The sequence below is a fragment of the Triturus cristatus genome, chromosome 4_2 (assembly GCF_964204655.1).
Source record: "Triturus cristatus chromosome 4_2, aTriCri1.1, whole genome shotgun sequence".
Classification (NCBI taxonomy): domain Eukaryota; kingdom Metazoa; phylum Chordata; class Amphibia; order Caudata; family Salamandridae; genus Triturus; species Triturus cristatus.
The window spans coordinates 479,232,212-479,257,802 of NC_140586.1; the positions used below are offsets into that span (position 1 = coordinate 479,232,212).

A 25,591-nucleotide genomic window follows, 5' to 3' on the forward strand; every position below is an offset into this window, starting at 1 on the left:
AGCTCATTATTTTGATGTCACAGATGGTATAAAAATAAGCAGTCACCTAAAGCTGTATTTTCAGCACTTGTCTGTGCATACTTTGAACAGCAAATATAAATAGAACTTTTAATTGTTTTCTAGAGCTGCCTGAATGATCCATGAATGATAATAAAAGGGAACAGAAGTCACATTACAAATGAGTACATACTACTTTTATTTATAACCATATTTAGTGTCAAGACAAGCAATTTGCATGGTGTTTAAACACCACATGGCTAGCTGGCATTTTGCGCGCCTGCTTGTGTAATTTTAAAAAACTTTCAGGGATTTAAGGATTTTGAGGGCCCTGGACCAAATGTGTTTTGGGGGCACCTGTTCGGATCAGCTTTGATTTTATGATTCAGTCAGCTTTCATGCCTTCTTTGGTCAAATACTAAATGTGTGTACATATGATATTCAGGGATAGTGATGTGTGTTTTCAGTATGTAACACAACAGCACTTCACTAATATTACTGCAAATAATCTGTTACACCCTCCCATTTCTCATATGCGAGGTCCTGTATTGATCTAAAAGAACTTTTTATGGATGTTACATGACACACAACTTTTGGCTGCAAAATGTCTAATAGACTCTTCTTGCACATTAAAAATGAATGATAGAAAAACGCTATTTACAACATTGTGGTTTAAAAATAATGTCACGCCCACGCGGGCCAGGCTCTGTAGAACAGAGCTGGCTCCTTCAGCACCCCCCCACCCCCCGCCTTAAAAGGCTGGGGCCCTGGGCCAGAGCCCACCTTGCCCATGCCTTTAAACATCCCTGGAAACTTTGTCTCCTTTCTGGGAAGAGCTATATCCTGCCTCCCACTGCAGCTGAAGCATTTCAGCTCCATTAATTAACCACCCCCCCCCCCCCCCCCCCCCCCCCCCCCCAGGAGAGTGTTAGCAAAACAAAAGCATGGGGTCCTAAGGAAAGATTGGAGGAGTGCGCCCCCCCCCCCCCCCGAGATGGCATCGCGAGCCCCACAGATTTAAGATCTCTGCCCAAGGGTAAAATTAACGCACCCGGACATTTACTTGCAAATCACGGAGAGCTTTGTAAATGTTCTTGGATTGCTGCCCAGTTCTACATTATCTTTTGGGAGTACTTATGCCGGGAAAATGTTTCTGCCCCGTTGAGAGCACTATGGGGCATTATCAAGCGTGGCGTTAAAATTATCGCCGCTATAGCGGCAGAAGGCTGTCGCTAAAGCGGCGATAATGGGCTTGATAATATGCCCTTGAGAATTCCCATAGAAGCCCATGTTCTGGTGTCCACCTGGGCTTCTATGGGAATTCTCTGCAGCATATTAAGTCCATTATCGCCGCTTTAGCAGCAGATTTCTGCCGCTGAAGCGGCGATAATTTTAACACCATGCTTGATAATATGCCCCTAATTTTGTAGAATATCTTCAGCAGAAGGACCAAATCATAGCAGTTTTGGCACAGCCTTAATTTGTTGTACTCGCGTTACTCTGATGGATAGGTGCACATACAATGTATGTTCTTGCAGAGCCCGCTGCCCCTAATGTTTTTATGTAGTGTTGCACGTTTCACTCTGTGCTTGTGCTTCCACTTCATAACAATGCATCTCTGTTCAGATGATGGAACAACTCCAGAAAGAATAGCACAAATAACAGGACCCCAAGATCGATGCCAACATGCTGCAGAGATCATCGGCGACCTCCTTCGAAGTGTTCAGGTATGGTCCCTGTTGGACTGCTACATAACACAACTAGGATTCAGTCACTGTATCTTAAAATAGTTAAGTGATTTGTTAAACACCCAGTGGTGCTATATGTTGCAATTTGAAGTTTGTTCCCAAGATTTTGCTGCTCCAGTTGGTTTGGCCTTTGTACTCTGAAAAATACCCCATAGATGTTAGGAAAATCAGTGTTTATGGGCAGATTATCAAGAAACGGCGTTAAAATTAAAATAATGGGCTTGATGATATGCCCTTGAATTCCCCTAGAAGCCCATGTTGACACCAGAACATGGACTTCTAGGGGAATTCTCAAGGGCATATCATCAAGCCCATTCTCGCCGCTTTAGCACCTATTCTAGAGCTTGAATGAGGGCTAATTAACATTGAAATGCTTTCTCCTTGGACGGATGCTCATTTATTTCGCCTATTGACACTGGTAAAGCAAGGTTCACCTGGTTAGACTCTTGTTCAGTGTTTATTTAACCAACAATCCTGCCAGATATGGTGAAGCATAAGGTTACAAATTGTAACATTTTTTTTTTCTTCCTTATAGCAAGGTAACGCTGGATCTGGACCTGGTGGTCGAGGAAGAGGTCGAGGTCAAGGTAACTGGAACATGGGACCTCCTGGTGGACTACAAGAGTTTAATTTTATTGTTCCTACTATAAAAACTGGACTGATAATTGGGAAAGGTAATGTAGCTTAATTTATTTAAGATTATATATCAATGAAAGCTAACATGTTTCTTGTAAAGAGTGTTCTCCTGCTCCACCTAAGTGTAAGACATTTAATTCTATTGCATTCTACTTGATTGCCTTTTACACTTGCGGATCACCTTGCAGTCGCACAGGCACTATAGAAAAACGTTGGTTGTAAGCACAAACATGCACTTTGAAAGGATATGGAAGGATGGTAGCATAACTGGATAGTTACTTCCAGCCTAGCTCTCCCTGGTGTACATGCACCTTAGACCCGTTAAAGAGCGCAATGCCCATGTGATTATTAAAACCATGTAAGATGAGTATTTTAATTTGTTCACCTATTGAATTATGAATAAGTAATGTTTTTAATTTCAAGTGTATGCAAAGGCTTTAATTGTGCATAATAAAAAAAATTACTGATTTACCATTCTACTATGAAATAGAGATTCAGATATTACCTACAGAGTTTTTAATTGTAATGTTAATGGACCACCTTAGTAGTGTATCTTAGTTGTGTACTCTTGTGCAACTGATATACCAAGAATTGTAGTACCATGGGTAAAAGAATAGGAATTTTGTTTTTTACGCTTTGTTTTTTAGTCTTCATGCTGTACTCTACGTGCTCTCTGAATTAGGCTTGATACTTCAGCGTCATGCCTATGTAAAGCAATTTTAACTGATTTTGGGCAGGCGCCGTAACAAAACTATGGCCCTCTCCCATCCCCCCCAGTCTTGTTGTTGCAGAATACCCTTACATATGTCTGTCTAACCAAGAAATTCAGTTGCTCTTTTTGCTTCTGGAAGCAGGAGTGCCTTCAGATCGGAGCATCACAGCCACTAATTCATTAAACTGGCATAGCCGCGTCTTACTCTGCAGCCACCACCCAACCATGCTCTTTTGAGTGGATATTTATGACAAGCGTGGGGGGGGGGGGGGGGGGTTTGCCACTGCAGGTTTGTCCTGATTCTAGAGTGCCTGTGGGCTCTGGAGTAGATGACCAAAGCCCAGGCACTGCTGAGCCTGTTGCTTTCTGACATGAATCACAGAAAGAAAAGACCTGAGGGTGAAGGCTAGTTCAGTTGGGGTGTAAAATGTGATGTGCAGAATTTTTTCCAAACTACTTTTAAGGGTCCTTGAACAAAACAATTTTATGTTGGAAATGTAGTTGGCAAAGGAGATTTATTTCAAGATGTTTAATCTTTTAGGTGGTGAAACGATAAAAAGCATTAGTCAGCAATCTGGTGCCAGAATTGAATTGCAAAGAAATCCTCCACCGAATGCAGATCCCAACATGAAGCTGTTTACCATTCGAGGGTCTCCACAGCAGATAGACTATGCCAGACAAATGATCGAGGAGAAGATTGGTGTCAGTACGGTAAGCTAGAGCGTAACAGACTAATACAATCACTTAATCAGATACTGTTCGTTTTCTATCATTTTGGGGCGTTTTTCCAAGAGAAGATAAGCAATTGTTCTGTTGGTGTATTTAGACTTGATGTATTCCAATTACCTTGATGGGTATATTACTACTAGCGTGTCATACAGCTCTAACGTTATGCACTGCTACCAAAAACTAGTTTAACTTAAATGTTTTTAGATTTTCTCTTACTTACCTTGTATGGTTTGCCTCCTTCCTTTCACCCCCCTCTTAGGGTCCAGTAAATCCTTTAGGTCCGCCTGTTCCACATGGCCCCCATGGTGTTCCGGGCCCACATGGACCTCCTGGCCCCCCTGGCCCTGGTAACCCAATGGGACCCTACAACCAATCGCCTTACAATCCTGGTCCTCCTGGCCCTTCCCCACAGTAAGTATTTCTTTTAACTTCGGTGTTGTGGTCGTGCTTTGACTGAACAGACTTATTCAATTCACTTATCTCAACCATATTTTTCAGCGGTCCTCCGGCCCCATATGCGCCCCAGGGGTGGGGAAATGCGTATCCACACTGGCAACCCCAGAATCAGCCGGATCCAGGTACTTCCTTAAGCTCGTTTAAGTAACCTTTACCACCAGGGGCATCTATATCAAAGTGATGCAACTAGTTGCTTTATTTTGCAGTCTTGTAAAATGTGCCTGTGGAATGTACGCCCCAAAACTCCTGTCACATTATGTGGCTTTTTAAATCTTAGGTCATTGGGCTCACTAAGCGAATCGTCCATAAACCCAATGACTACCATGTGGCACTAATTTAAAATCTGAGATTAGCATGGTGTTGGTTTAGAGCTTAAAATAAGTCAGGCACCTAAATGCTCCGTAAGCCTAAAGAAGCAACAGTAATACTTGAAACTGCTTCTCGTTTTAGAAAAGTGGCGCTATATACTTAGCAGGAGGATAGAAAAGTGTATTTCAGTTAATCGCATGGAACATGACGAGTGATGTGCGGTCATTGGATCATTAAATTCATGCAAATAAGTTTAAAACAAACTGATATTTAAAGTGATATGCCAAGCAGGCGACCAGCTTCAAATATTTAAGATTCCTAAACTTGTAGCACATCCGCCATTGAGGAAGGAGTTATGCGTACAGATTGCATCTAGTGACTGTCATCAGCATGTATGAAACATGTATTCCAAGGTTTATCACTTGGTAACACCAAATTAAGCTGACTGTGGCTGCTTTAGGCACACTATAGAGGGATTATGAAATGCTCAACCATGTTGTATAACTACTCGATGTCATTATGAAGATGCTTCATTTTGCCATTGTTCTCCTTCGTGGCTGGTAGACTTGTGTATCCTCCACAAATGTCAATACAATAAAGCGTGTAATTTTTTTTAAAAAGGCTTCCCCCATCTGTTGGATGGAGAAAATTACTATCTTTTTCGTTGTTGGAGTAAATGTGAAGACCTCTTTGATGTCCCCAAACTCCCTTGATGAAAACTTGCGAAGTCTCAGTGCTGCTGCACGATGTCATTTCAAGTCATCTGTAACGAGTCCAAGAAGACAATAGTGGGGGAAAAGAAAATTCCCAAGAACCTGCAGAGCAAGCCATGGGTGATTCAGTTGTATGTCAAATTTGGCTATTTGCTTGTCTGCAGATATTGTGACCAAACACAGCACTGGTTTTTTTATAATACATTTTGTATTCTAAAATAGTAAGCACTGGGTCCATATTAATGGTAAACTATGGAAACCTCTTGGCAGCCTTGAATTTTAGGGTAGCATTTGGGTTGTCCTGTTAAGGTCCGTACTTGTGTTATTATTGCCTTTCTCCTAACGGAAGTTCTTGATACCATTTTAAAGTAACTTTTGTTGGTGCTGCCCTTATACTTGGCCATTCGATGTGATGAATGGTTCACTCATTCAAGGTACATTCTTTAACTGGTCTTAAACCGAGAGTACCCACTCTAATTGTCTAATCTAGATTTCGTGACCTTGTGGAGAAATACTGCTGTTAAGCAGAATCTAGGGGGGGTGGGGGGCTGCGGGGGCTAGAGCACTGAACTATCACTGTTCTGAGGCCATAGAAAATCTTTAATCCACAAAGGGTCAATATTCAGCTCTTATGAGACTGGCTGCATTACGTCGGTTCCATAAAAAGGCAGCCACCAGACCCACTGACTGTGTAGTCACTTAGGCGTTTTCGGAGTACATATTTGTTGTGAATGCAAATCTGGCTTCGATGCATTTCCCAACAGTTGCTTTGATTGCCCTGCTCTTAGTGGAAGGGCTGTTTGCTTCTGTCGGTCAAATGGCTTCTGAATATATATATATATATTCATGCATTTTTAATTTCCTACAGACAGTAGGAACCATGTTTCAGTATTCATGTATTCCTTAAGTAAATCTAAACGACTTTCGAAAGTGGTTATGCCTTGAGTTTTTCTTAATATTCATGCCCCAATAACTTTGCAGCAGCTACCAGGGCTGCACAATTTGACTAAATATGTACTTGGATCAAATTTGTGTCTGTAGGATTGACCTGTTAAACGGGTATGTAAACCATGGGCGGTCTCTGCTCTTAGCTCAAGAATTAAACTTTTTTTTTTTTTAAATGGGGCATGTAGTGTTCTAATCAGAACTTGTCAGGTCAGCAGAAGGTGTATTATTTTAAGAGCCTAGTTTGTTCTCTAACACATCCTTGTTAAAAGGTGTGTGTGTGGGAAGTAGTACTCCGACTGAGTCTTATTGTCTTTACAATTGAGTAACCTTTTCTGTGAAGTGCCACACGTCAACCAAGCAAGTGGAGCATTTCTAAAATGCTTTATTTGGATTCATGAATGTACGGTAGTCAATAGCTTGATAGGGTTGGAGAAGTATTGTGGTGGAGGGAGTGGGTTGGGGAGTTGGATTTGTTTTCCCCACTTCATCCTGGTTGGATACATTTGCCATTGTTAGCATTACTTTGTTTAATGTTATAAACGTATCACTATACATATTGTCAGTGTTTAATAGACACATGTACAGAATTTTGCAAACCTTTGCTTTTTAGGAAAATGTTCTGAACAATACCTTACACTATAAGAGTGTGATGTTTAATTTCTTAGGTAAACCAGCAACCGACCCTAATTCGGCAGCATGGGCAGCTTATTATGCTCAGTATTATCAGCAGCAAGCGCAGCAGCCACCTGCAGCTTCATCTGGTGGACCAAGTACAGCCCAAACTAATGGACAAGGTAGCAAAATCCTTTTACTAAAAGGAAAGCCTCGTTCCCTTCACTGGCTGAGTAGTGGGCTATGTCATACCTTTAACCCTTTGATGCCATGTGTGCAGAACATTGGGTGTGTTGATACTTTTACCATTTAATATGGACACACTTCCATTTATGGCGCCAAACTGTTAATAGTTTTAACGAAGTGAAAGTTGCTTCAGACTAAAGGTTCCATTGACTCTAGAAAGAGGCTTGTTTTCTGTTGGTGGGTGATTCCAACAGATGGGGGAAACGCCTTAACCAAAAACATTGTCTTGTAGAGAAGTTAAATTGCTCCAAGAATGTGCATGTTTGTCGTGATATAATGTGATAATCTAGTAAGCAGTATGATCACATGTGGGTGGTGCTTGCCGAATTCCAAAAAATGATTAATTTCCTCATCTGATGTATTTTTGTTCAGGAGATCAACAAAATATGCACCAACCTGGTCCGGTTGATTACACAAAAGCGTGGGAAGAATACTATAAAAAAATGGGTATGTTGAACAATTAAGCAGTTTTAAGTGATTCTTTTCAGCACTTCTATTTGCCTATCCCTTCTATTTGGGTCTTACAATGAGCTTTTCACCGGCACTGCACCACCACTATTTTAATATGATTCTTCACTAAATCAGTGTGGCTGCATCCTCCTTCAGACCTATTATCTTATAGCATTATCTCTTATTTGAGAAATTTGGCTTGTAATTAAGCCGGTATTTGCTTCTCTTGAGTTAACAGGCGGCACAACATTGTGCTATTGTAAACAAATGCACTCATTTGACTTGTATATTGACCAATGTATTTACGTATGTTAAAATATTTCGCTGCATATGCTATTTTCAATTGCTTTGTAAAAGTATACCCTGCCAAATGTGTGGGGAGGTGTCGTACGTGGTAGTGATACCGTAGAACAAGCCACGAAATTGTCATTTCTTCCCTCTGAGTAGCTCCTTTTGGCAGTCTTCATTCTCCTAGTAAAGCTTTATAACCCTGACGGAAATCGCTGCAAATTAGTTTACTACACGCAGTTTCAAGGTATATAGTTGGAGGGAGATTTGATGTTGATTCTCCTTTATGGAGAGGTTGTGAAGTCGAAGGCCTATACCTAACATGATGCGACATGCCTCTTGATACCGGATTCAAGGAGCCAACCTAGATAAGTGCTGTCTTCCCACCAGGTGTCTTGGAGGGTGTGTTCAGTGAAAATTGTGAGATTGCATTTGCAGGGTGAACTATCTCTCGATTGTCCCTTAAGTTTTTTGAATATGTGGTGTTTCAGACTGCTGGCTTGAGTCAATAGGTCTCAAGACTGCCTACGCAAGCCTATCTCACACAGGCAAAAATGGCATATTTCATTGAATCTTGCAGGCATAATTGAAAATTTACCCAGGCTTAATTCCGAATTCCACATAGTGAAGCAGTCCTTTTGCTCCTTCAAGATGAGGGAATACTAAGGAGATGGGAGCTTAAATGTATGAGAATCTTGTGAAGGCATCTGATCATGTAGATTTACTTGACTACTTGGGCTTAAAGTCCGTAATAGCTCCCATGTTCGTTACTCGCCCAGTTTTTTCAGCTTATTGGGAAGGTGGGACGTCCTAGAACTTGAGGCTAGATGGGAGATTAAAGGAGGGTATGGGACTGGGGTAAGCATTGAACAAGTGGTGGGACTGAGTCATGCCAGCTGATTAGTTTTAACGGTTCCCAAAGGCTTTGTGGGTTTGTTTCGTACTCCAGTCTTTTGAAAAGAAAGGAAAGCATTAAGGGTCAGCTGCTCTCCGTGCATCAGCCATCCTGATTTCCTTGATTAGAAGTGGAATAAGGCCTATGAAAGAACTGTTACACTAAGACAAATGTTTGAGGTGAATAGTAGTTTGCAAACGGATAGGGCAAATTTCCCTGCACGATCTGACAAGATTTTGGTGGTTAGTTGGTCGCCAATGTTGGGTGCTATGGGATTGACAAGATTGCAATTGAATTGATAAAGCGCTTACTACCCCTGACTAGGTGTATCTTGCTGATAAAGCGTTAGCAAATTTTGCATCAAGTTTATGCCCATTGGTATGGTTGAGCCCAGTTGTCAGTTGCAAAATGTTAATTTGTTTTAGATCTGAGTAGGCTCAAAACATTTTGACAAGACCAATTCATCAAGATCTATTGTAAGTGTCCGGAATCCGGAGGGTTAGGATAATGTGCATTAGTCCAAGCAACGAAGTAACTAGTGCTCAGCAAATTCCACTTTGTAGGTGGGTACCTAATAGAATGATGGAGAGCGTTGGGCGGGCCGATATTCCCATTCATGTTTTTTTTCCTTTTAGTACAAATGGTGGTTTAATGAACAATTGTTTAGATTTGATTTTGAAGAAATTGTATATTGATTCATGTAAAGTAGGTGTTACTTTATTGCTTAAGCAGTTTCCTTGACGCGGTAGAGCAAAAATGAACTTGGTGGATCTCTACTAATCTTATTCATTGATTTAACTTGAGTATACATGAGAGCAAGTAGATTACAGTGAGTAATAGGGAGGTTTTAGCGCCTTTGCTGCATGGTGATGGTTGTGTTGCAGACTTCGTGCTTTCAATCACCTGGTTACACATGAGACATGGATTTGATTAGGCTGACTGCCACGTCTACGATAGGCTAGCAGTACCGACACTTGCACAATGCAGAAGGCAGCAAGGCTGGTTCCGAATAGTTCGCTGATATCCATGGCCAAGAGCTGGCAATTGTTAAAAAGACCCCCTGGTATAGCGGATAAAAAGGGTTCATAAGGAGTGCAAGGTCATGCCTTTTAGCAGACTAGTATGCAGATTCTAGATTTTACAGGAACAAAGAAAAATAGTGTTCGAGGTATATGAGCTTCACATTACACTGTGTATAGATCGTCATCTGGTGTTGGGCCTGGATGTTTGCAGTTTTTTCGTCTTTGGATGTCGCGAGGTATGTGACTCCTCCCTTGGATCGTATTGCGCATGGGCTTCGGCTCCATCCTCGATTTTTATTTATTTTTTTTGCCACCTGGGCTCGGATGTAGCTTCGCGCTCCGGTTCCGAACAGTTTCCAGTTTTTCTATCGGCACGCAGCCTACCGTCTGTGCCGAGAAACACTACTCCGCACCGACGCTGAAAAAGAAAATGGCCTCCTCGGCACCGATCTCCACACTGAAGCACTCGTGCCGAAAACAAGCACCAGCTCCTCCGTACCGGAGCCGAGCAAAAATCACACAGCCATCGACACCCACACCTCGAAGACATCTTGAGCCGAGTAAACAACCAGCCATTCTGAAGCAGCACAGTTCAAAACAATGAACTGATGCAGTCTCCAAGACTTTAAAAAAACCTACGGCCCGACGCTTTCAGCGCCGACGGATCGGCCAATCACAACTATTTAGGCCTGATCCATTACAAGAAACACTGGTCAAGGACCCTAAGACTTGACGTTTGATGCTGAGCATCAAAAAGACCGCTGGACAAGCCTGCCCCAGCTCCACCTCCATAGCGGAAAGACTTTGCTACCTCCCCTTTGAGAATACCTTCACCCCCTCCCCGCCTCATCATTCCCCCACACCCTCTCCGGATGATGTCTGATGCCACAGGGGACGAGCCCCATGACCAACCCACAGGGGACCCCACTCCTACAGGCTCCCCAGACCCATGGGACGACTAACATTCCAGACATCCCTAATGTCTCCTCGAATTTCAGGTTTCAAACCAGAGGTGCAAGCTTCCATCCTGAACCACCCCTTTGACCAGGACCATCTGTTCAGCCCAAAAGTTGATGAGGCCCTAGAAAAAAATGAAAGTCCATGGGAAATTGCACCATCCCAGCCGCTCCTTTCACTGCTCTTCCTTTCGAAGCACCTCCAGGGGCTACTCCTCTGACACCGCTTCTACTTCCTTTTAAAGCCCCTACCCAATCCACCTTTACAAGGGGTTACCAAAGAGGCGGCTACAGGGGCAACAATAATAAAGGCAGAGGCAAGACAAACACCCCCCAGCTCTGCCTCCACCCCTACCTAATGACTCCTCTCCAATCCATCACAGACCATCCCACTCCGGTCAAGGGCAGACTCCACAATTTCCTTCCTGTCTGGATGGACTACCATCACCTCAGACAAATGGGTAATGCAAATAATTTGGTCAGGCTACTGCCTCGAGCTAACATCTACCCCCCACCCCCCCACCCCCACCCACCCAACATTCCACCCAAACAAACCCCAATGTCACAACATTTAGCACTAAAGCAGGAGGAAATCTCCCTCTTACAAAAGAGTGCGATAGAACTAGTTCCTACCCACCAACAAAATATGGGAGTTTACTCCCTATATTTTCTCATACCAAAAAGGGACGACACTCTAAGGCCCATCCTAGACCTCAGACCCCTAAATCACTATATACACTCGTACCATTTTCACATGGTCACACTCTAGCAGGTACTTCCACTGCTCCCAAAACGACTTCCTGGCCACCTTAGACCTCAAGGACGTCTATTTCCACATTCCTGTTCACAACGCTCACAGGAAGTTTCTCAGATTTGTAGTGGACAGTCAACACTATCAATTCCAGGTGCTCCCCTTCAGAGTCACCACATCACCACAGGTGTTTACCAAGTGCCTAGCGGTAGTGGCAGCGCACCTGCGAAGACAACACATCCATGTTTTCCCATACCTAGGCGACTGGCTCATAAGAGCCAACACACACAACCAGTGTGTACAACACACTCACGCCACTATCCAAATTCTTCACGACCTGGGCTTCACAGTAAATCACATGAAGTCCCATCTGCAACCATCCCACGTAAAACAATACCTCGGTGCCACCATAGACATCGCAAAAGCGCTAGCCTATCCCAGTCCTGCCAGGATAGCAAGCATTCAGGCTCTCCGCGCCAAATTTCAGCCAGAACACTCTTCCAGCTAGAGTGTTCATGCAACTTATAGGAATGATGGCCTCTTGCATATTCATAGTACCTCACGCAAGACTCCAGATGCGTCCTCTCCAAGCGTGCTTAGCCCGCCAATGGAACCAGGCCCAGGGTCAATTGACAGATCTGGTGTTTGTCGACGGTCATGCCCATCGCTCTCTGCAGTGGTGGACCACCACAAACCTTTCCAAAGGACAACCGTTCCTGGAACCGGTTCCTCAAATAGTACTGACAACGGACGCATCACTCTCTGGCTGGGGAGCTCACATACTACATCACACCATGCAGGGCAGGTAGACGCCTCAACAAAAGTTGCTCCGCATCAACCATCTAGAGTTACTAGCCATATTCTTAGCCCTGAAGGCCTTTCATACGCATGTCTCTGGCAAGGCCGTCTTAGTCTGCACCGACAACATGACAGCCATGTACTATATACAAAAACAAGGCGGCACACCCTTCGCAGCTCTCAGTCTGCACCGACAACATGACAGCCATGTACTATATACAAAAACAAGGCGGCACACCCTCCGCAGCTCTCACCTAGCACAGAGCATATGGAGATGGGCCATACCTCTACAAATTTTTCTCCTAGCCCAACATGTCCCAGGAATCCAAATACAATGGCGGATCTGCTGAACAGACAAACAGATCCACGAGTGGCAACTCATCCACAAGTTCTTCTCCCGTACTTTCAAATGTGGGGGCATCCACAGATAGACCTCTTCGCCACCCACAAACGCCAAATGCCTAAGCTTCGCCGCCAGATATCCACACCCATGGTCCAAAGGCAATACGATATGGATGAACTAGTCGGGCAGATTTGCGTACGCTTTTCCGCCTCTCCCACTCATTCCATTAGTGATGCGCAAACTACAACACTCCCTCACACTCATCCTAGTAGCTCCAACTTGGGCCAGACAACCGTGGTACACCACACTGCTGGAACGATCTGTAGTACCACACCAAAAATGACACCTCTCGCCACGCCTCTTAACCCATGGAGAGATAAGGCACCCGGACCCAGCTCAACCTTGCGATCTGGATCCTGAAATCTTAGAATTCAGTTACCTAAATCTTCCCCCTGACTTTATGAACGTCATTAAAGAAGCTAGACGACCTACCACTAGAGCTTGCTACGCAGCTAAGTGGAAACGTTTTGTGATCTATTGTCACAACAATAACTTCAATCCCCTATATTGTGTCCATTCAACACATCACAGGCTATTTACCACACCTACAAAGATACAATCTAGCCTACACGTCTATTAGACCACCTTGCAGCCATAGCAGCTTAACTACAAAACAGGCAACATCTATCTCTTTGGGGTACCTGCCATAAACGCCTTCATGTAAGGCCTCCAAAGAATAATTCCCCCAAGGGTGCCACCCTCACCTGTGTGGAACCTAAACATCGTTCTCACCAGACTAATGGGGCTTCCCTTTGAACCTCTACACAAATGTGACCTTCAATTCCGAACATGGAAAACTGCTTTTCTTGTAGTCATCACTTCACTCAGAAGGGTCAGCGAGATACAAGCACTCACCATTCAAGAACCTTTTCTGCAAATGCACCATAACAAGGTGGTTCTCCGTACTAATCCAAAGTTCCTCCCTAAAGTCATTTCTCCCTTTCACCTAAACCAATCCGTGGAACTACCTGCAGTCTTCTCGCAACCACAAACCGTTGCAGAAAGAGCTCTCCACACATTAGATGTCAAACGAGCCTTACTCTACTACATCGAGAGAACACAACCCTTTCTTAAGTCAAAACAACTGTTCGTTTCCTTCTCACCCCCACATAAAGGCAACCCCATCTCCAAATCTGGGATAGGTAGGTGGATTGTCAAATGCATTCAGATTTGCTACCACAAGGCAAAACTAACACTCTGTTTCCCCTAAAGCCCACTCTACACTTAAGATAGGGGCTTCCATGGCATTCTTAGGGAACATCCTCTTAGATGATATCTGCAAAGCAGCTACATGGTCAACACCGCACACTTTCACTCTACACTATTGTGTAGATGTGCAAACTAAGCAACAAGCTAGTGTGGGCCAGGCTGTACTCAAAACATGGTTTCAAACCACTGCAACAGATACTGGTGGTCGCCGCGAAGGATGGGTACTGCTATATAATCTATGCAGTGTGTAATCTGCAGCTCATATGCCTCGAACGGCAAATGCTACTTACCAGTTTGCATCTGTTCTTGGCATGTAGAGCTGCAGATCTACACACGCCCACCCGCCTCCCCGGCTACCTTTATCTGTTCCAGTTTATCTTATTTAGATACAACACACATGGGCATCTTCACTGTTTACTACGCTCCAATGCCCTGCTGGCGAAAATCTGAGGATGGAGCCGAAGCCAATGCGCAATACGATCCAAGGGAGGAGTCACATACCTCAACTGCAAACATCCGGGCCCAACTCCAGATGGCAATCTATGCACAGTGTAGATCTGCAGCTCTACATGCCAAGAACAGATGCATACTGGTAAGTAGCATTTGCCTTCACAAGACTGGTTTCGAGGGGATTGAGAGGCGAAAACATACAGAAGGCTTTATAGCTCGGAGCAGACTAACTGGATGGGAAGTGGGAAGAGGGGTCTGGAATACTTATTGTAAGCCTGTAGACTAGTACAATTGTCATAGCTCATAAGTGTCATTGATCACTACATCGTGTGTCCCCCCCCCCCCCCCCCCCCCCCCCCCCCCCGCATCCGAAGAGTGACCGGCAGCAGATCTTTCTCCCACCTTGCCGCCAAGACATGGAACACCCTCCCATTCACCTGTGGCAGACGAGAGTCCTTCTGACCTTCACAAGACTTCTCAAGACCTGGCTCTTCGAACAGTACCAGGCCCCCCCCCCCCTTGCGCCTGTAGACCCTCACGGGTATGTAGTGCGCTCTACAAATGCCATGATTGATCGCTGACAAGGTTCACAGTCAGGTTGAAGTCAAGGTTTTATCAGTTTTGTCAACTATTTACAAATGCTCTGCTTTATTCTAGCCACATCGTTATACAATGTGGCTGATGGCGCAGGATTGTCATAGTTCCAAGAGAAATGGCCTGTGGATCAACATCCCATTTGAGATCAGTGTTTCATTGCTCAAAGATTTTTTTTTTTTACTGGATTTCCTTGATGTGCATGTATAGTTTCCTTACAAATGTATAGATTTTAATAAGCTGCCATAGGATAATTTATCTCAACGTGCTAAAAATTGAAAGGGTTTGATAATTTATCGCTGTGTGCTGGTTAATGTTAGAGCTCACTTGGACACTAGTTTTATAATTCTTGTGCTGTATTCAGACCATGCACGTCATTGGTCTACTCTAGCATCGCTCACCAAGGGTTGCGAAATTTCGGCCATAACCTTTGCGTCTGCTAGCAAACCATGTTTGGTCTGGCTCAATGATGAAAGTACATTTGATGTTTCGCATGGGGGCCAAGCTCCTTATTGGCTTACATGTGAAGGAGTAACGGGTGAAGTCCAGAATTCATATTTTTAGGTTAAGAGGTCTGCATATTTTTGTGTGCAGAAATCGCAGCCATGTACCAGCACCACGGAGTCATGCCTCCTCTAAAAAGCTGGCCTAATGTGTTACACGTTCTCCCTCTCTTGGGTGAATCATAACCTAATGCATTTAGAAAATTGACCCAAATGGTTCTTAAGTGGCTTATCGTGTTCCATTTTGCTGTTGGTTTTTTATCTTTATAATGTACTATATAAATGGCAAAGCTATTTATGTTGGGTTTTTTGCAGTGTCACATTTGCTTACCAGTCATTTGCAGTGTAAAGCTATATATTTGCCCTCTCTTCATAGACTTTGGATACTTTAAGCAGGTTTCTGAATAATTTGGTTGTCTTAACCTCTTCTGTGCCCATGACGAGTCTCGTCATGGGCACAGCGCGACCGTGCTCCATGACGAGACTATCTCGTCATGAACCCCACCCACTAATGAAACGCCCGGCACAGGAGGGGAAAGGGCGTAGCACAGAAGAGGTGAATTGTTATGAAATTAAGGTGCTCCAGAAGATTATTTGGTTGGCGTCCTCCTCACCTGCATTTCTGATTATCCAGTAATACAGAATAAATTACCTTGAAGTGTTTTCCGGACTGCTAACTTTGTAGATTGACATCCAAACTAACCTTCCTGCCACATACCTGCAACAATACAGATGTGGTCCCTCTGATACAAATTAAGGTTGATGGCCTAATGCACTCAGAGAACTAGCACCGGAGGTGGCCTTAAAGTAGGGCTTAGGCAAAGTGAAGTTTCATTCAAATCTCTTGCTCAATTCTTGGCTGGTTACTTACAAGCACAGTAAGGTAAATGCACTCTAATGCAGTGTCCTGCTTTAGTCCTGTCAGCTGGCTTTACCTGCTTAAATGTAGGAGTAGCTACAATGAGTAAACGCATTGCTTTAGATACTTTAGAAATCTAACTTGTCAGCGGGCATTTTGACCACAGCAGATGTCCGAGGCCCATGGGGGAAATAATGCCATTAATTATAGAGTAGTTTATAGATATTTTTTTTTATTTATAGTGCGGAACTAGACCTGAACATATCCAGTATCGGAGAACTTAACAATGAGCACCTGGTCTGTTATAGACGGACACATTCATTTTTGCTAGCCACAGGGAGAATAGGTAATTTGCCCAGAATCACAGGATGCTGAGTGTCCCTACCGAGACTGGAACCCGGTTCCCCAGACTCTAAGTCGACCGCTCTAGTCGTAAGACCACATCTTCTCCCCAAGAAGAAAGTACAGGGCAGTGTCCCTACCAAATGAGTTATTTGATCAGCATAAATTGTTGAAGCTTCATGTCATAGGCCTGAACCATACTTCCCGAATCTATCTGAAAAGTAGAATGCACTACAATGTGACCATTTAAAGGACTTTGTCTAAAGTGTGACTCTGCCTGACCCCCTAGAGGCTCCCTGCCTAAATCGCGTAGCTTTCACTGAGAATGTAATATGTAGCTACTCTAGCAATCATGCAGGCTTTGGTTCATTTGGCATACATCTGAGTCAGATATTTAAGTAACTCTAAAGCTGTTTGTATTGTTGTAACAGTGCATAGAATACTAGCATTTGGCATAGAAAGACCGCAGGATTTTACGTTGAGCCTACCACAGTGCATGCAAGACCTGTTTTCAGCTTACCAAGATCTGGCAGTAGGTTTGAAGCCTGCCTACTGCTTACCATTGGTTGGCGTTATTGTTACTCACTTGCTTATCTTTTTGTGGCTACCCTGGAGCAAACCCTCTTTACAACGTCCACTAAATTTTAGACCACTTTTTTCATTTGCTGAAGTACTCCGAGGGTGCATCAGATTTCCTTCTGTCCCCCTCATGTTCTCCCACTCTGTTCTTGGCTGTTGGATTTCTCCTGAATAGTGCTCACATCAGACGATCATCTTGAATGGGATAACCTTACCTATCCTGCTGCCCCCACGAACACGACTAACAGTAACTGTTTACTGTAATACTTTTGACCACTACATTAGCAGCTCTTCTAGCTCTGCTTTAATGTTTAAAAAGGCAAAGAAGACCTCTCTGAACAGAACAGTCGTGCTGCTAGAGGAAGGTTGTATGCTCATTTTAATGAGTCATAACTTTCCTACCACCGCTAGGAACATAATTTGTATTAGTTTAGTAAGTTAAACTGTTCCTTAAGTATGCTTGTTTGTGGTAGAGTTCTGTGTTCCCTGTCCTAATTTGAGGTTTACCAGCCCACCTAGTTCTGTTGTGATCGAAGAACCTTTTAAGTGTAAAACAGACTAACCCCATTTACACGACATTAGCGTTTGTATGTGTATGTTTCATTTTTTTTTTTTAAAAATAGCCCTCCCTCAGCCTTAGCACTTATACTGTTGTAGCAGATTAGATATGTAGAGCTCACTTCCACCCACAGTGTTTAGATATTTTTTTTAATTTTTATTATTTAATCCTGTATGTGCTGCCTAATGTAATTGTTTCTTTTCTTGCCAAACCTGTGGAGTTGTTAAAACGTATATGCAGACCATTAATTCACAACAATTTTGACTTAACATTCGTTCCTTATTTTAGGATCCATATTGAGGGTCCTTTACCCTTACATAATCTCTATTTCTAGATTTTAATACTAAAGGGACACTTGCGCTTTATACTGGCTTATCTATTTATTCTATTTTAATTAAGCAATGTGTCCCCTTTGCACATCCTTATAAAATATTTGGCTTGCAGTTTTACGGATTTGGTTAAGTATTTCAAACTGTTGCCCTTTTTGGTTTAGCAGTCAAAGTGCATGTTTTCCTGCTTCGTGCTTGCATGTTTCTCGGCCCTGATGTTTTCAAATTGGTGTACTTTTCTCTCCTCCCACCAACACTGCTTTGTCAGTGTGCTCATCTCTCCCACCCTGCACTTCTGTTGCTTTCGCCTGTTTTTCGGTGGGGTTACCATCCTCTTGTGCTCTCGCCCTACCTGCTCCCCGTTACAACTCTTATTTCTTAATTGGTCCTTTTTGGGCTAAAAATATTGTTTGCCACAATGAATCTGTAAATAAAATTAAAGCAAATCGCACCTGTCCGTCTGCAGGTATGCGTATTTGATGAGGCGCGTGCAGTGTAAGTTGACTGCCATCGCACTTTATTGGCCAATACTGCCAAAAGCAATTGGCAAAGCAAATGGGTCCCAAAGGCAAGACCAGTTAGCTTTGTTAGTGCTTGTTCTTTGCCTGTAAAATCTTTGTAGATTCTTCCCTGCGAAGGATAGTTGAGGTTTTGAACATGCAGAAAAGATGTCTCCTGCTGTTGCAAATGTCTTGGTTCTGATCGAAGGATGAGTGATAGTTTCAGATTGTTTTTTTCTTTATGATCCGAATGCTGATGTAATCCATGGCACAGCTAAAATGTTTGGAAAAACTTGTACACCTCAAATGTGCAGGGTCCTGAATAAAACCAACTCTTGCCACGGCAGTACTCTACCCTCTTTGTTGCTGATTTACCTTTTCTGTCTCCCTCCGCCTTACACCCACGTTGTCCCACCTCTCGTTTTAAACATTTTCCCCATTTGCACAGATGAGCGCGAACTATTGTTTGATAATACCCTTATCAAGTTAAATACGTTTTGTTTGTCTGGGAGCTGCTTTAAAGACGGAATACCACCATATTGGTCCTTCACATGCTCGTGCTACATCAAGAGTTAACATTGGCCATGTGGAAGGGTCCCTCGGGAATTTGGGGCGGTTTGAAAGTTACTATGCATTACCAGAGTCCAAATTGAACCTAAGGTCATTTAAGTTAGTATCGAAATAAAAGATTTTTGAAACTGATAGTGTGCTGTAGTCCAGCCATCTACTAAAATCAGACTTCACCCCTGGCCCTAGAGCTAAAATATGTGCCACACTTGCACAAAAACGCTCCTGAACTGAAGTGGTATAAAAAGCTTGTTTTAGGGCTAAAACTGGTTGCTTCCTTGACTGGTACTGCCACTTGTAAAATTGTTCTAAGCGTTTTTGTCGCAAGGGTGGTATTTTCTGCCCTCGAGTCAGATTTGGAGGGGCAGAAGTTTGTGCCAACAAAAGTTACAATTTTGTGACTTTGAAGCGCTTTTTTTAAGCATATGACCTATTTTTCTTGCTAGGACAACAAGGTCAGCAGCCACAACAAGATTATTCAAAAGCGTGGGAAGAATATTACAAAAAACAAGGTAATTCCCTTTTTTCAATTTGGTGGTGTTTTGACTTTTCTTCAATCCGTACTTGAGCAGTTCTTGGGTATGGTGTTAATTTATATTAGTGGTAATTTGGCAAGCATTTTGCTAGCGTAGACTTTTTTTTTTTTGCAGTAGTAGTTCAAAACTGCAAAACAGTTCAATGCACAATTCCGGTCTGGATGGTTGCAAGTTAACCTGCCTACCACCTGGTTAATTAAGGCATAGACCATTCCTACTTCCTGCCTGATTCCAGGCTGTATTTGTTGTCTTAAAGGGAACTTTTTTTATTCCCCAAAGGCCATTTTTACAGTAACCTCGGAGTAGAAATCCACTTGCTTTTATAACAATTTTGGTGATGGTTCTTATAGTCCGGAATGAAGTCTTGTGTTTTCTTTTATCCTCGGGTAATGACTCCAAAGATATGCATACTGCCACATAGGCTGTTGCTCAAGCTCAGTGTGCTTGTTGAATTTATTAAATATAGTTTGTTCAGGCCTGCCATTAGTTAATCATGCAAATTGAATCTTTTTTTCCCCCCAGTTTTTGAGTGCAGAGTTTGTTTGCTATCCCAATAATCTTCAAGCTCTTCAGAACATATAGATACAAATTTAGTTTCACTTTTCTTTACTCTAGAAAAGAATTCATATATTTGAATCTGGGCACCAACGAGTCAGGATTGTGAAAGTCCTGGCCTACCTAAATTTGGACTGTGGTGCTGCATCCTCAGTTGGTGCCTTGGTTCATTCGATAACCAATTTTTAAATTAATTATGACCAGGTTGGCCTGGATGAATAAAATTCAAAATTCTGCTCCTTTGTTTGACAAAACAATCATCATATGAGCTGGATCAAATAGCCCGTTTGTTAGTTGGACCAAAAATGAATCCTTTATATGATGTGTAGGTGTTTAAATTGGGCCGTAATACAAATTTTTTTGAGGGAGGCGTGGGGGCATCGCCACAGGAGCAGCTGAAGAATCATTGTTCTAAGTAATAAAAGTTGGATTATCCAGATTTGTGCCGTAGTACTACTTTACATACACAATGCAGTTTTAACTGACCTGTCATAGGTGTCCAAGGAGGTTTGGTTTTAGTTTGACAACGTTACTGCTTGGTAGATTTTCATAAAATGTTATGTGAAATATTGTATTGCAAAGTCTGTTAGAGAAACATTAGTTAGGCTAACTGATGCTAAACTATGGAATCAATGACCCAATTGATGCTTCTGACTGTAACCCTAGCCTAGAATTTATTTTTTTACCCTCTAAAGTAACTGGTTGAAAGTGAGCTAATCTTTAACTTGTGCTTTAGGCCAAGTTGTTCCTGTACCTGTACCGGCTCCGGCACCGGCTCCAGCTCCAGCCCCCGCCCCTCCAGGTGCCCAACCAGACTACAGTGCAGCCTGGGCAGAGTACTACAGGCAGCAAGCAGCATATTATGCACAGACGAGTCCACAAGGCATGCCACAGCACCCTCCGGCTCAGCAGGTATAAATATTTGTAAGTTGAGCAACTTTTTTTACCTACTTATTTTTTTAAAACTAACTTGCTATTAGTAATTTGTTAAACTTATTTTTAATTAGAGGTGCAGTTAAATAATTTCACTTCCTATACGAAGTTTTGATGCGCTTCTCACTACATACATTCCCATACCCTTATATCCCACACTCCCTCCTCTATCTTCCGCCTTCATAGGGCTTACGGTTTAACAGGCTTTGCTGCATTTCTGTTAACCTCAGTATTTTTCTTTTAGGATTCTCTCCTGAGTTAGTTTGCGTGCGGAGGTTGTTAATGTTTAACTTTTTGTGTATCTCTTATGTATTTCTTCTGCACAGGGCCAAATGTAAGAAGTGGACAATACAGTATTTGCTACATTGTGTGGGGAAATACCTTTGTTAATGTATGGATGCAGACGCCTTGATGAAGATCTTAATTTTGTTTTGGTTTCAAAGTGTTTTGAAAATGTACAAATATCTATCACTACTGATAGGAGGTGATATTTCTGTGTAGAAATGCAAAAATGGTTTGTTTTTAGTATTAGTGTAGATGTACACATTCCAGCAAATGTATTTGCAACTATTATGTGGTCAATGCTTTGTGATACAATGTACTTTTTCAATGTATACTTTATCACTTTTAAAAAAAATGCCTGTTTGTGCTTTACAATAAATAATATGAAACCTCCTGTGTCGGTAAGTTGGATATGTGAGTATTTAAAGAAGTTGGTGGCTTCCAGTCCACTTCATTGGAAGAGTTCAACATTTCCCCGCCAGCGTTGCTTATATTTAACTTTGTTCTGCAGAATACATTGTAGATAAACAGTACACTTTATTTTTATATATTTAGCATCTAGTGCCTGTAACTGTAATCTTTATGTTAACTTGTTTGTTCTCATGAGTGACATTTTTGCATAATCTACCGGACCTCATTGTATAAGAGTAAAAGAATTTTATACACACCTGTATCAGTCCAGTAAAACTGTTTTTCTAAATCTTGTGTTTTTTTTAATTTACTAAATGTTGTAAAGTACTTTTTTTTTTTTTTTTTTTTTAAATTGCGCTGCTTATTTCTTAATGTTTTTGCTTTTCCTTAAGCTACTTATTCCTCTTGTATTCAATGTAGAATAATTTACCTTAACATATCCCATTGTCTTTGTTTTGGCTGGATGAAATGGGATTTTTGAGTTGGAAATTCTGGATTAAACGGTTTTAAGATTTTTATATATGCTTATTCGTTCGCATTAAGCTTTTGCCGCCGTACGTATTTGAATTCCCATGACCAATTTGTGTATGCTTTTGCATATTTACTGGCACTCTGCATACGTTAGTTCACATGCAACTTCAGTCTGTCTTGCCATTGTCTGTTGAAGTGCAGGTTTGATCCAGCCAGTATAGGACTAGCTCAGTAGGTGAGGAGGCCTGTGCTGTGTTACAACCTTGGTTGTGTTCCTTCAAGGAGCATTGCACTGTAAGTACATCAGATTGACAAACTGTACTTTTTTGTCAGTGTTCAATTGCCGTGCTTTGTGTGAATAATGTTGGAATACAGTGCTTGCTAGGCAACTTACTATGCAATTAACTAGCTTTCAAATCTATATGTAGGTAAGTATTTGAATGCTTAGAAAGGTGTAGCAAACTAGTTCTGAAAGTTGGATTAAAGTGATTTTAGGACTTCTGTAAATGCTTATTTTCTGAAATTCCAGGTTAGGTAGATTCTGAAGCGGTTTTTGTTTCTCTTGTAGAGAAATGTATTTTGCATCACTTAATCCTTTAGACATATCCGTATGTATTGGTAGTGCATTTGTTTTGAAATTCTTTTAAACAGGCCATTCAGAGAAACTGGATGTTTGGGCTTGAATAATTATATTAGTTCAATGCAGATTTGTGCTCGTTACACGTGGTTCCTTTTTTATTTTTAAGAATTTTCATATTTGTTAAATCTATTGCAGCCACATCGCAAAAATAGCATGGAAGGCTTTTACCCTTTCTCGATAACTCACTGCTAATTAAGTGAATTGGATATTTTGCATGTCACTGTTATATTAGAGTAGTGTATAAACTTTTCAACCGAAAGCACAATTTCGGTTTATTGGGGGCTGAAAACGTTAAACCGGTGAAACTATTACGAACCTTGCAAATATTTATGCTTCAAGGTGCATTTCCAGACATTCCACCTTTTTAGGTCCTGCTACAAAAAGCAACAGGTAAGCACAACCCAGGGAAGCATACAAGTACATATTTCAGTACATTAATGTTGTACCTTTGAGATTTGTGGTTGTGTTCACCAAGAAATCTGTTGCTTAACCCATATGTATTGTCATTTTTGGTCCTTTCAACAAAAGTGCCAGTTACCAAACAAAGATTAAACTCTTGCAACTATGACAAGTTTTTTTGTACTTGATTTGCATTTTTTCTAAAACTGCTGCAGTGTTTTTCTGAACTGACACTGTTCTTATGCTTCTACTTTACTGTGCAGCCAAATTGTGTCCATAATATAGCAAGTTACTGATACAGAAGTACTAAGCTTCATAAAATAAATGGTGGAAAAGTTTAACTTTAAACCATAATGCATGCTTGTTTCTTCACTGAGACGGCTGAATTATAATTGGTTGATATATCAAACGTTTATCAGTCTGGGGAAGATTGCAGGAATAACAGACTGTATTTTTCACTTGAAATGTTACAGTAGTTAATTGGTAATTTTTTGTTTAAGCACTGCAAGTTAAATGTTTCAAATGTGATTTGTAGCCTAAAATCAATAGATTTGCTTTTTAATTAAAGAACCAAGTGGCACTGGTTCTGTTAATGCCTAATTTCTAACTTGCATATTTTTGAGAAATTCCTGTTTTATTCTTGTTAATTTAAACAAAATCAAAACTCCTGCCTTCATTTTCACACACAGTGCTGAAGATGCTGCAAGCACCAAATCATAGCTCATAGAATTCAGGTCCTGAGATAGTTACTGCCCATAAGGAGGAATCCTTTCAGTGTATGCCATTGGTGAGCCGATGCGCATGGACCATAGAAGGGCTCCATGTAGAAGGTAAAATTGGCAAACTCGTAACTGACTTATGAATTGTCTTTGATATACTTACTGTAGGGTGTCATGTTCCTGTCTTGATCACGAAGTGCTGTTCTTTTGACCATAATTTCATGACCTGTTTGAAGTCAAAATTGATGGTTTTGTTTTTGCTTTTCTACTGAAGTTGTGAAATGGTTTTGCTTTTATTTTTATTTTTTTGTGGAACAATGTTCCTGCTTTAATTTGTAGCTTAGTTGTAGGCAATGTTTAGGAGTAGCACTTTTTTTGTGCAGTGTTGAATTTCTAGGTTTGTTAATTGTAAATCATTTCTTTACTCTTCCATTACTGAATTTATTTTAATTGCAACAGAGGGCATACATGAAGATTGTGAGTCACTAAACTACAATAGTAGTCTTAATGTAATATCTAAAGCTTGCGCTGAAAAACTTACACTGACGTTATGAGTATTTCAATGCAGTGTGGAGATGACCTGGCACTACCGGGCCAGCATTAATTGATTTACTTTTTACAAGTCTTTACAGACCATCAATCTTCAACATTTTTTAAAGAGTGCGATTTGTATGCCTTATGATCACTTCTGAAAACTTTAAAAAAGTTACACTTGATCAGTAGTGCAAAAAACACGTTTACTTCATTTTTTTTTTTAAAGCTATTTTGCAAGCACATAATGATTATCCCTAAAAGGTGTAATTATCGTTAAGGTGTAATTATTGTAAGTCCTAAGGACTTGCGCAAGTCCATTTATATGTACATTGCTCTGGCATGTTATGCTTAATTGGTGATGCCAAGATTTGACATTTGTAATCCATAGTCGTAAAGAAAAAAGCTGAATACAAGTTCCGACAGTTGCAGGTACCTACTTTCTAGAGTATGTACTCTTTTGAAAATGTTGAAGGACGTCTTTCTGTCTGATTTTTGAATGTGAAAGTAAATTTGTGTTCAGTACAAATTACATTTAAACTTGTGATTCTGTGATGGACCAATTGAGTGACGCAAAACAGGTAGTTGCATAGTTATCTTCCAGTTTTTTTGATCTCCTTAAGTAACATTGAAGGTGAAGTATAGTGAACGTCGGCTTGATCATCCCATGTTAATCCTTATGGCTAACTGTATTTTAAAATTTGTTTTTATATTTTAATGCTCCATTTTACCTTTAATGGTCTGTCTCTAAAATGGGGTTAAGCCTATTTGGCAAAGCTAGCAATGTAAGAAAAATGTGATCAGTTTGTACTGGTAATTTTGATATACATCTTGGAACATATTGTTACATTTTTTTTTTCTTGTTCTGTATTCTACATTTTAAGTGTAGTTGTACTTTTCTCTTATTTGCACGCAACCTTTTTTCTTAAGCTTTTAGAACAAATGTCCTTATTG

General features: G+C 41.5%; 1 protein-coding gene across 16 annotated transcripts in view; it reads left to right on the plus strand.

Moving 5' to 3' along the window:
* Nucleotides 1-21,859, plus strand: part of FUBP1 (far upstream element binding protein 1) — a 33,586-nt gene extending 11,727 nt beyond the window's left edge. For 2 of the 16 annotated variants that reach the window (XM_085601978.1, XM_085601980.1), the window contains exons 12-21: nt 1,624-1,724; nt 2,281-2,419; nt 3,635-3,804; nt 4,082-4,233; nt 4,321-4,400; nt 6,914-7,042; nt 7,479-7,553; nt 19,607-19,672; nt 20,988-21,175; nt 21,511-21,859. In XM_085601978.1, coding sequence (XP_085458104.1) covers nt 1,624-1,724; nt 2,281-2,419; nt 3,635-3,804; nt 4,082-4,233; nt 4,321-4,400; nt 6,914-7,042; nt 7,479-7,553; nt 19,607-19,672; nt 20,988-21,169 — 1,094 coding nt within the window. In that variant the 3' untranslated portion in view covers nt 21,170-21,175; nt 21,511-21,859. The remainder of the gene's footprint in view (nt 1-1,623; nt 1,725-2,280; nt 2,420-3,634; nt 3,805-4,081; nt 4,234-4,320; nt 4,401-6,913; nt 7,043-7,478; nt 7,554-19,606; nt 19,673-20,987; nt 21,176-21,510) is intronic. The other 14 variants (XM_085601977.1, XM_085601979.1, XM_085601982.1 and 11 more) reach the window with 7 other exon arrangements.
* The last annotated feature ends 3,732 nt before the right edge of the window (nt 21,860-25,591 follow it).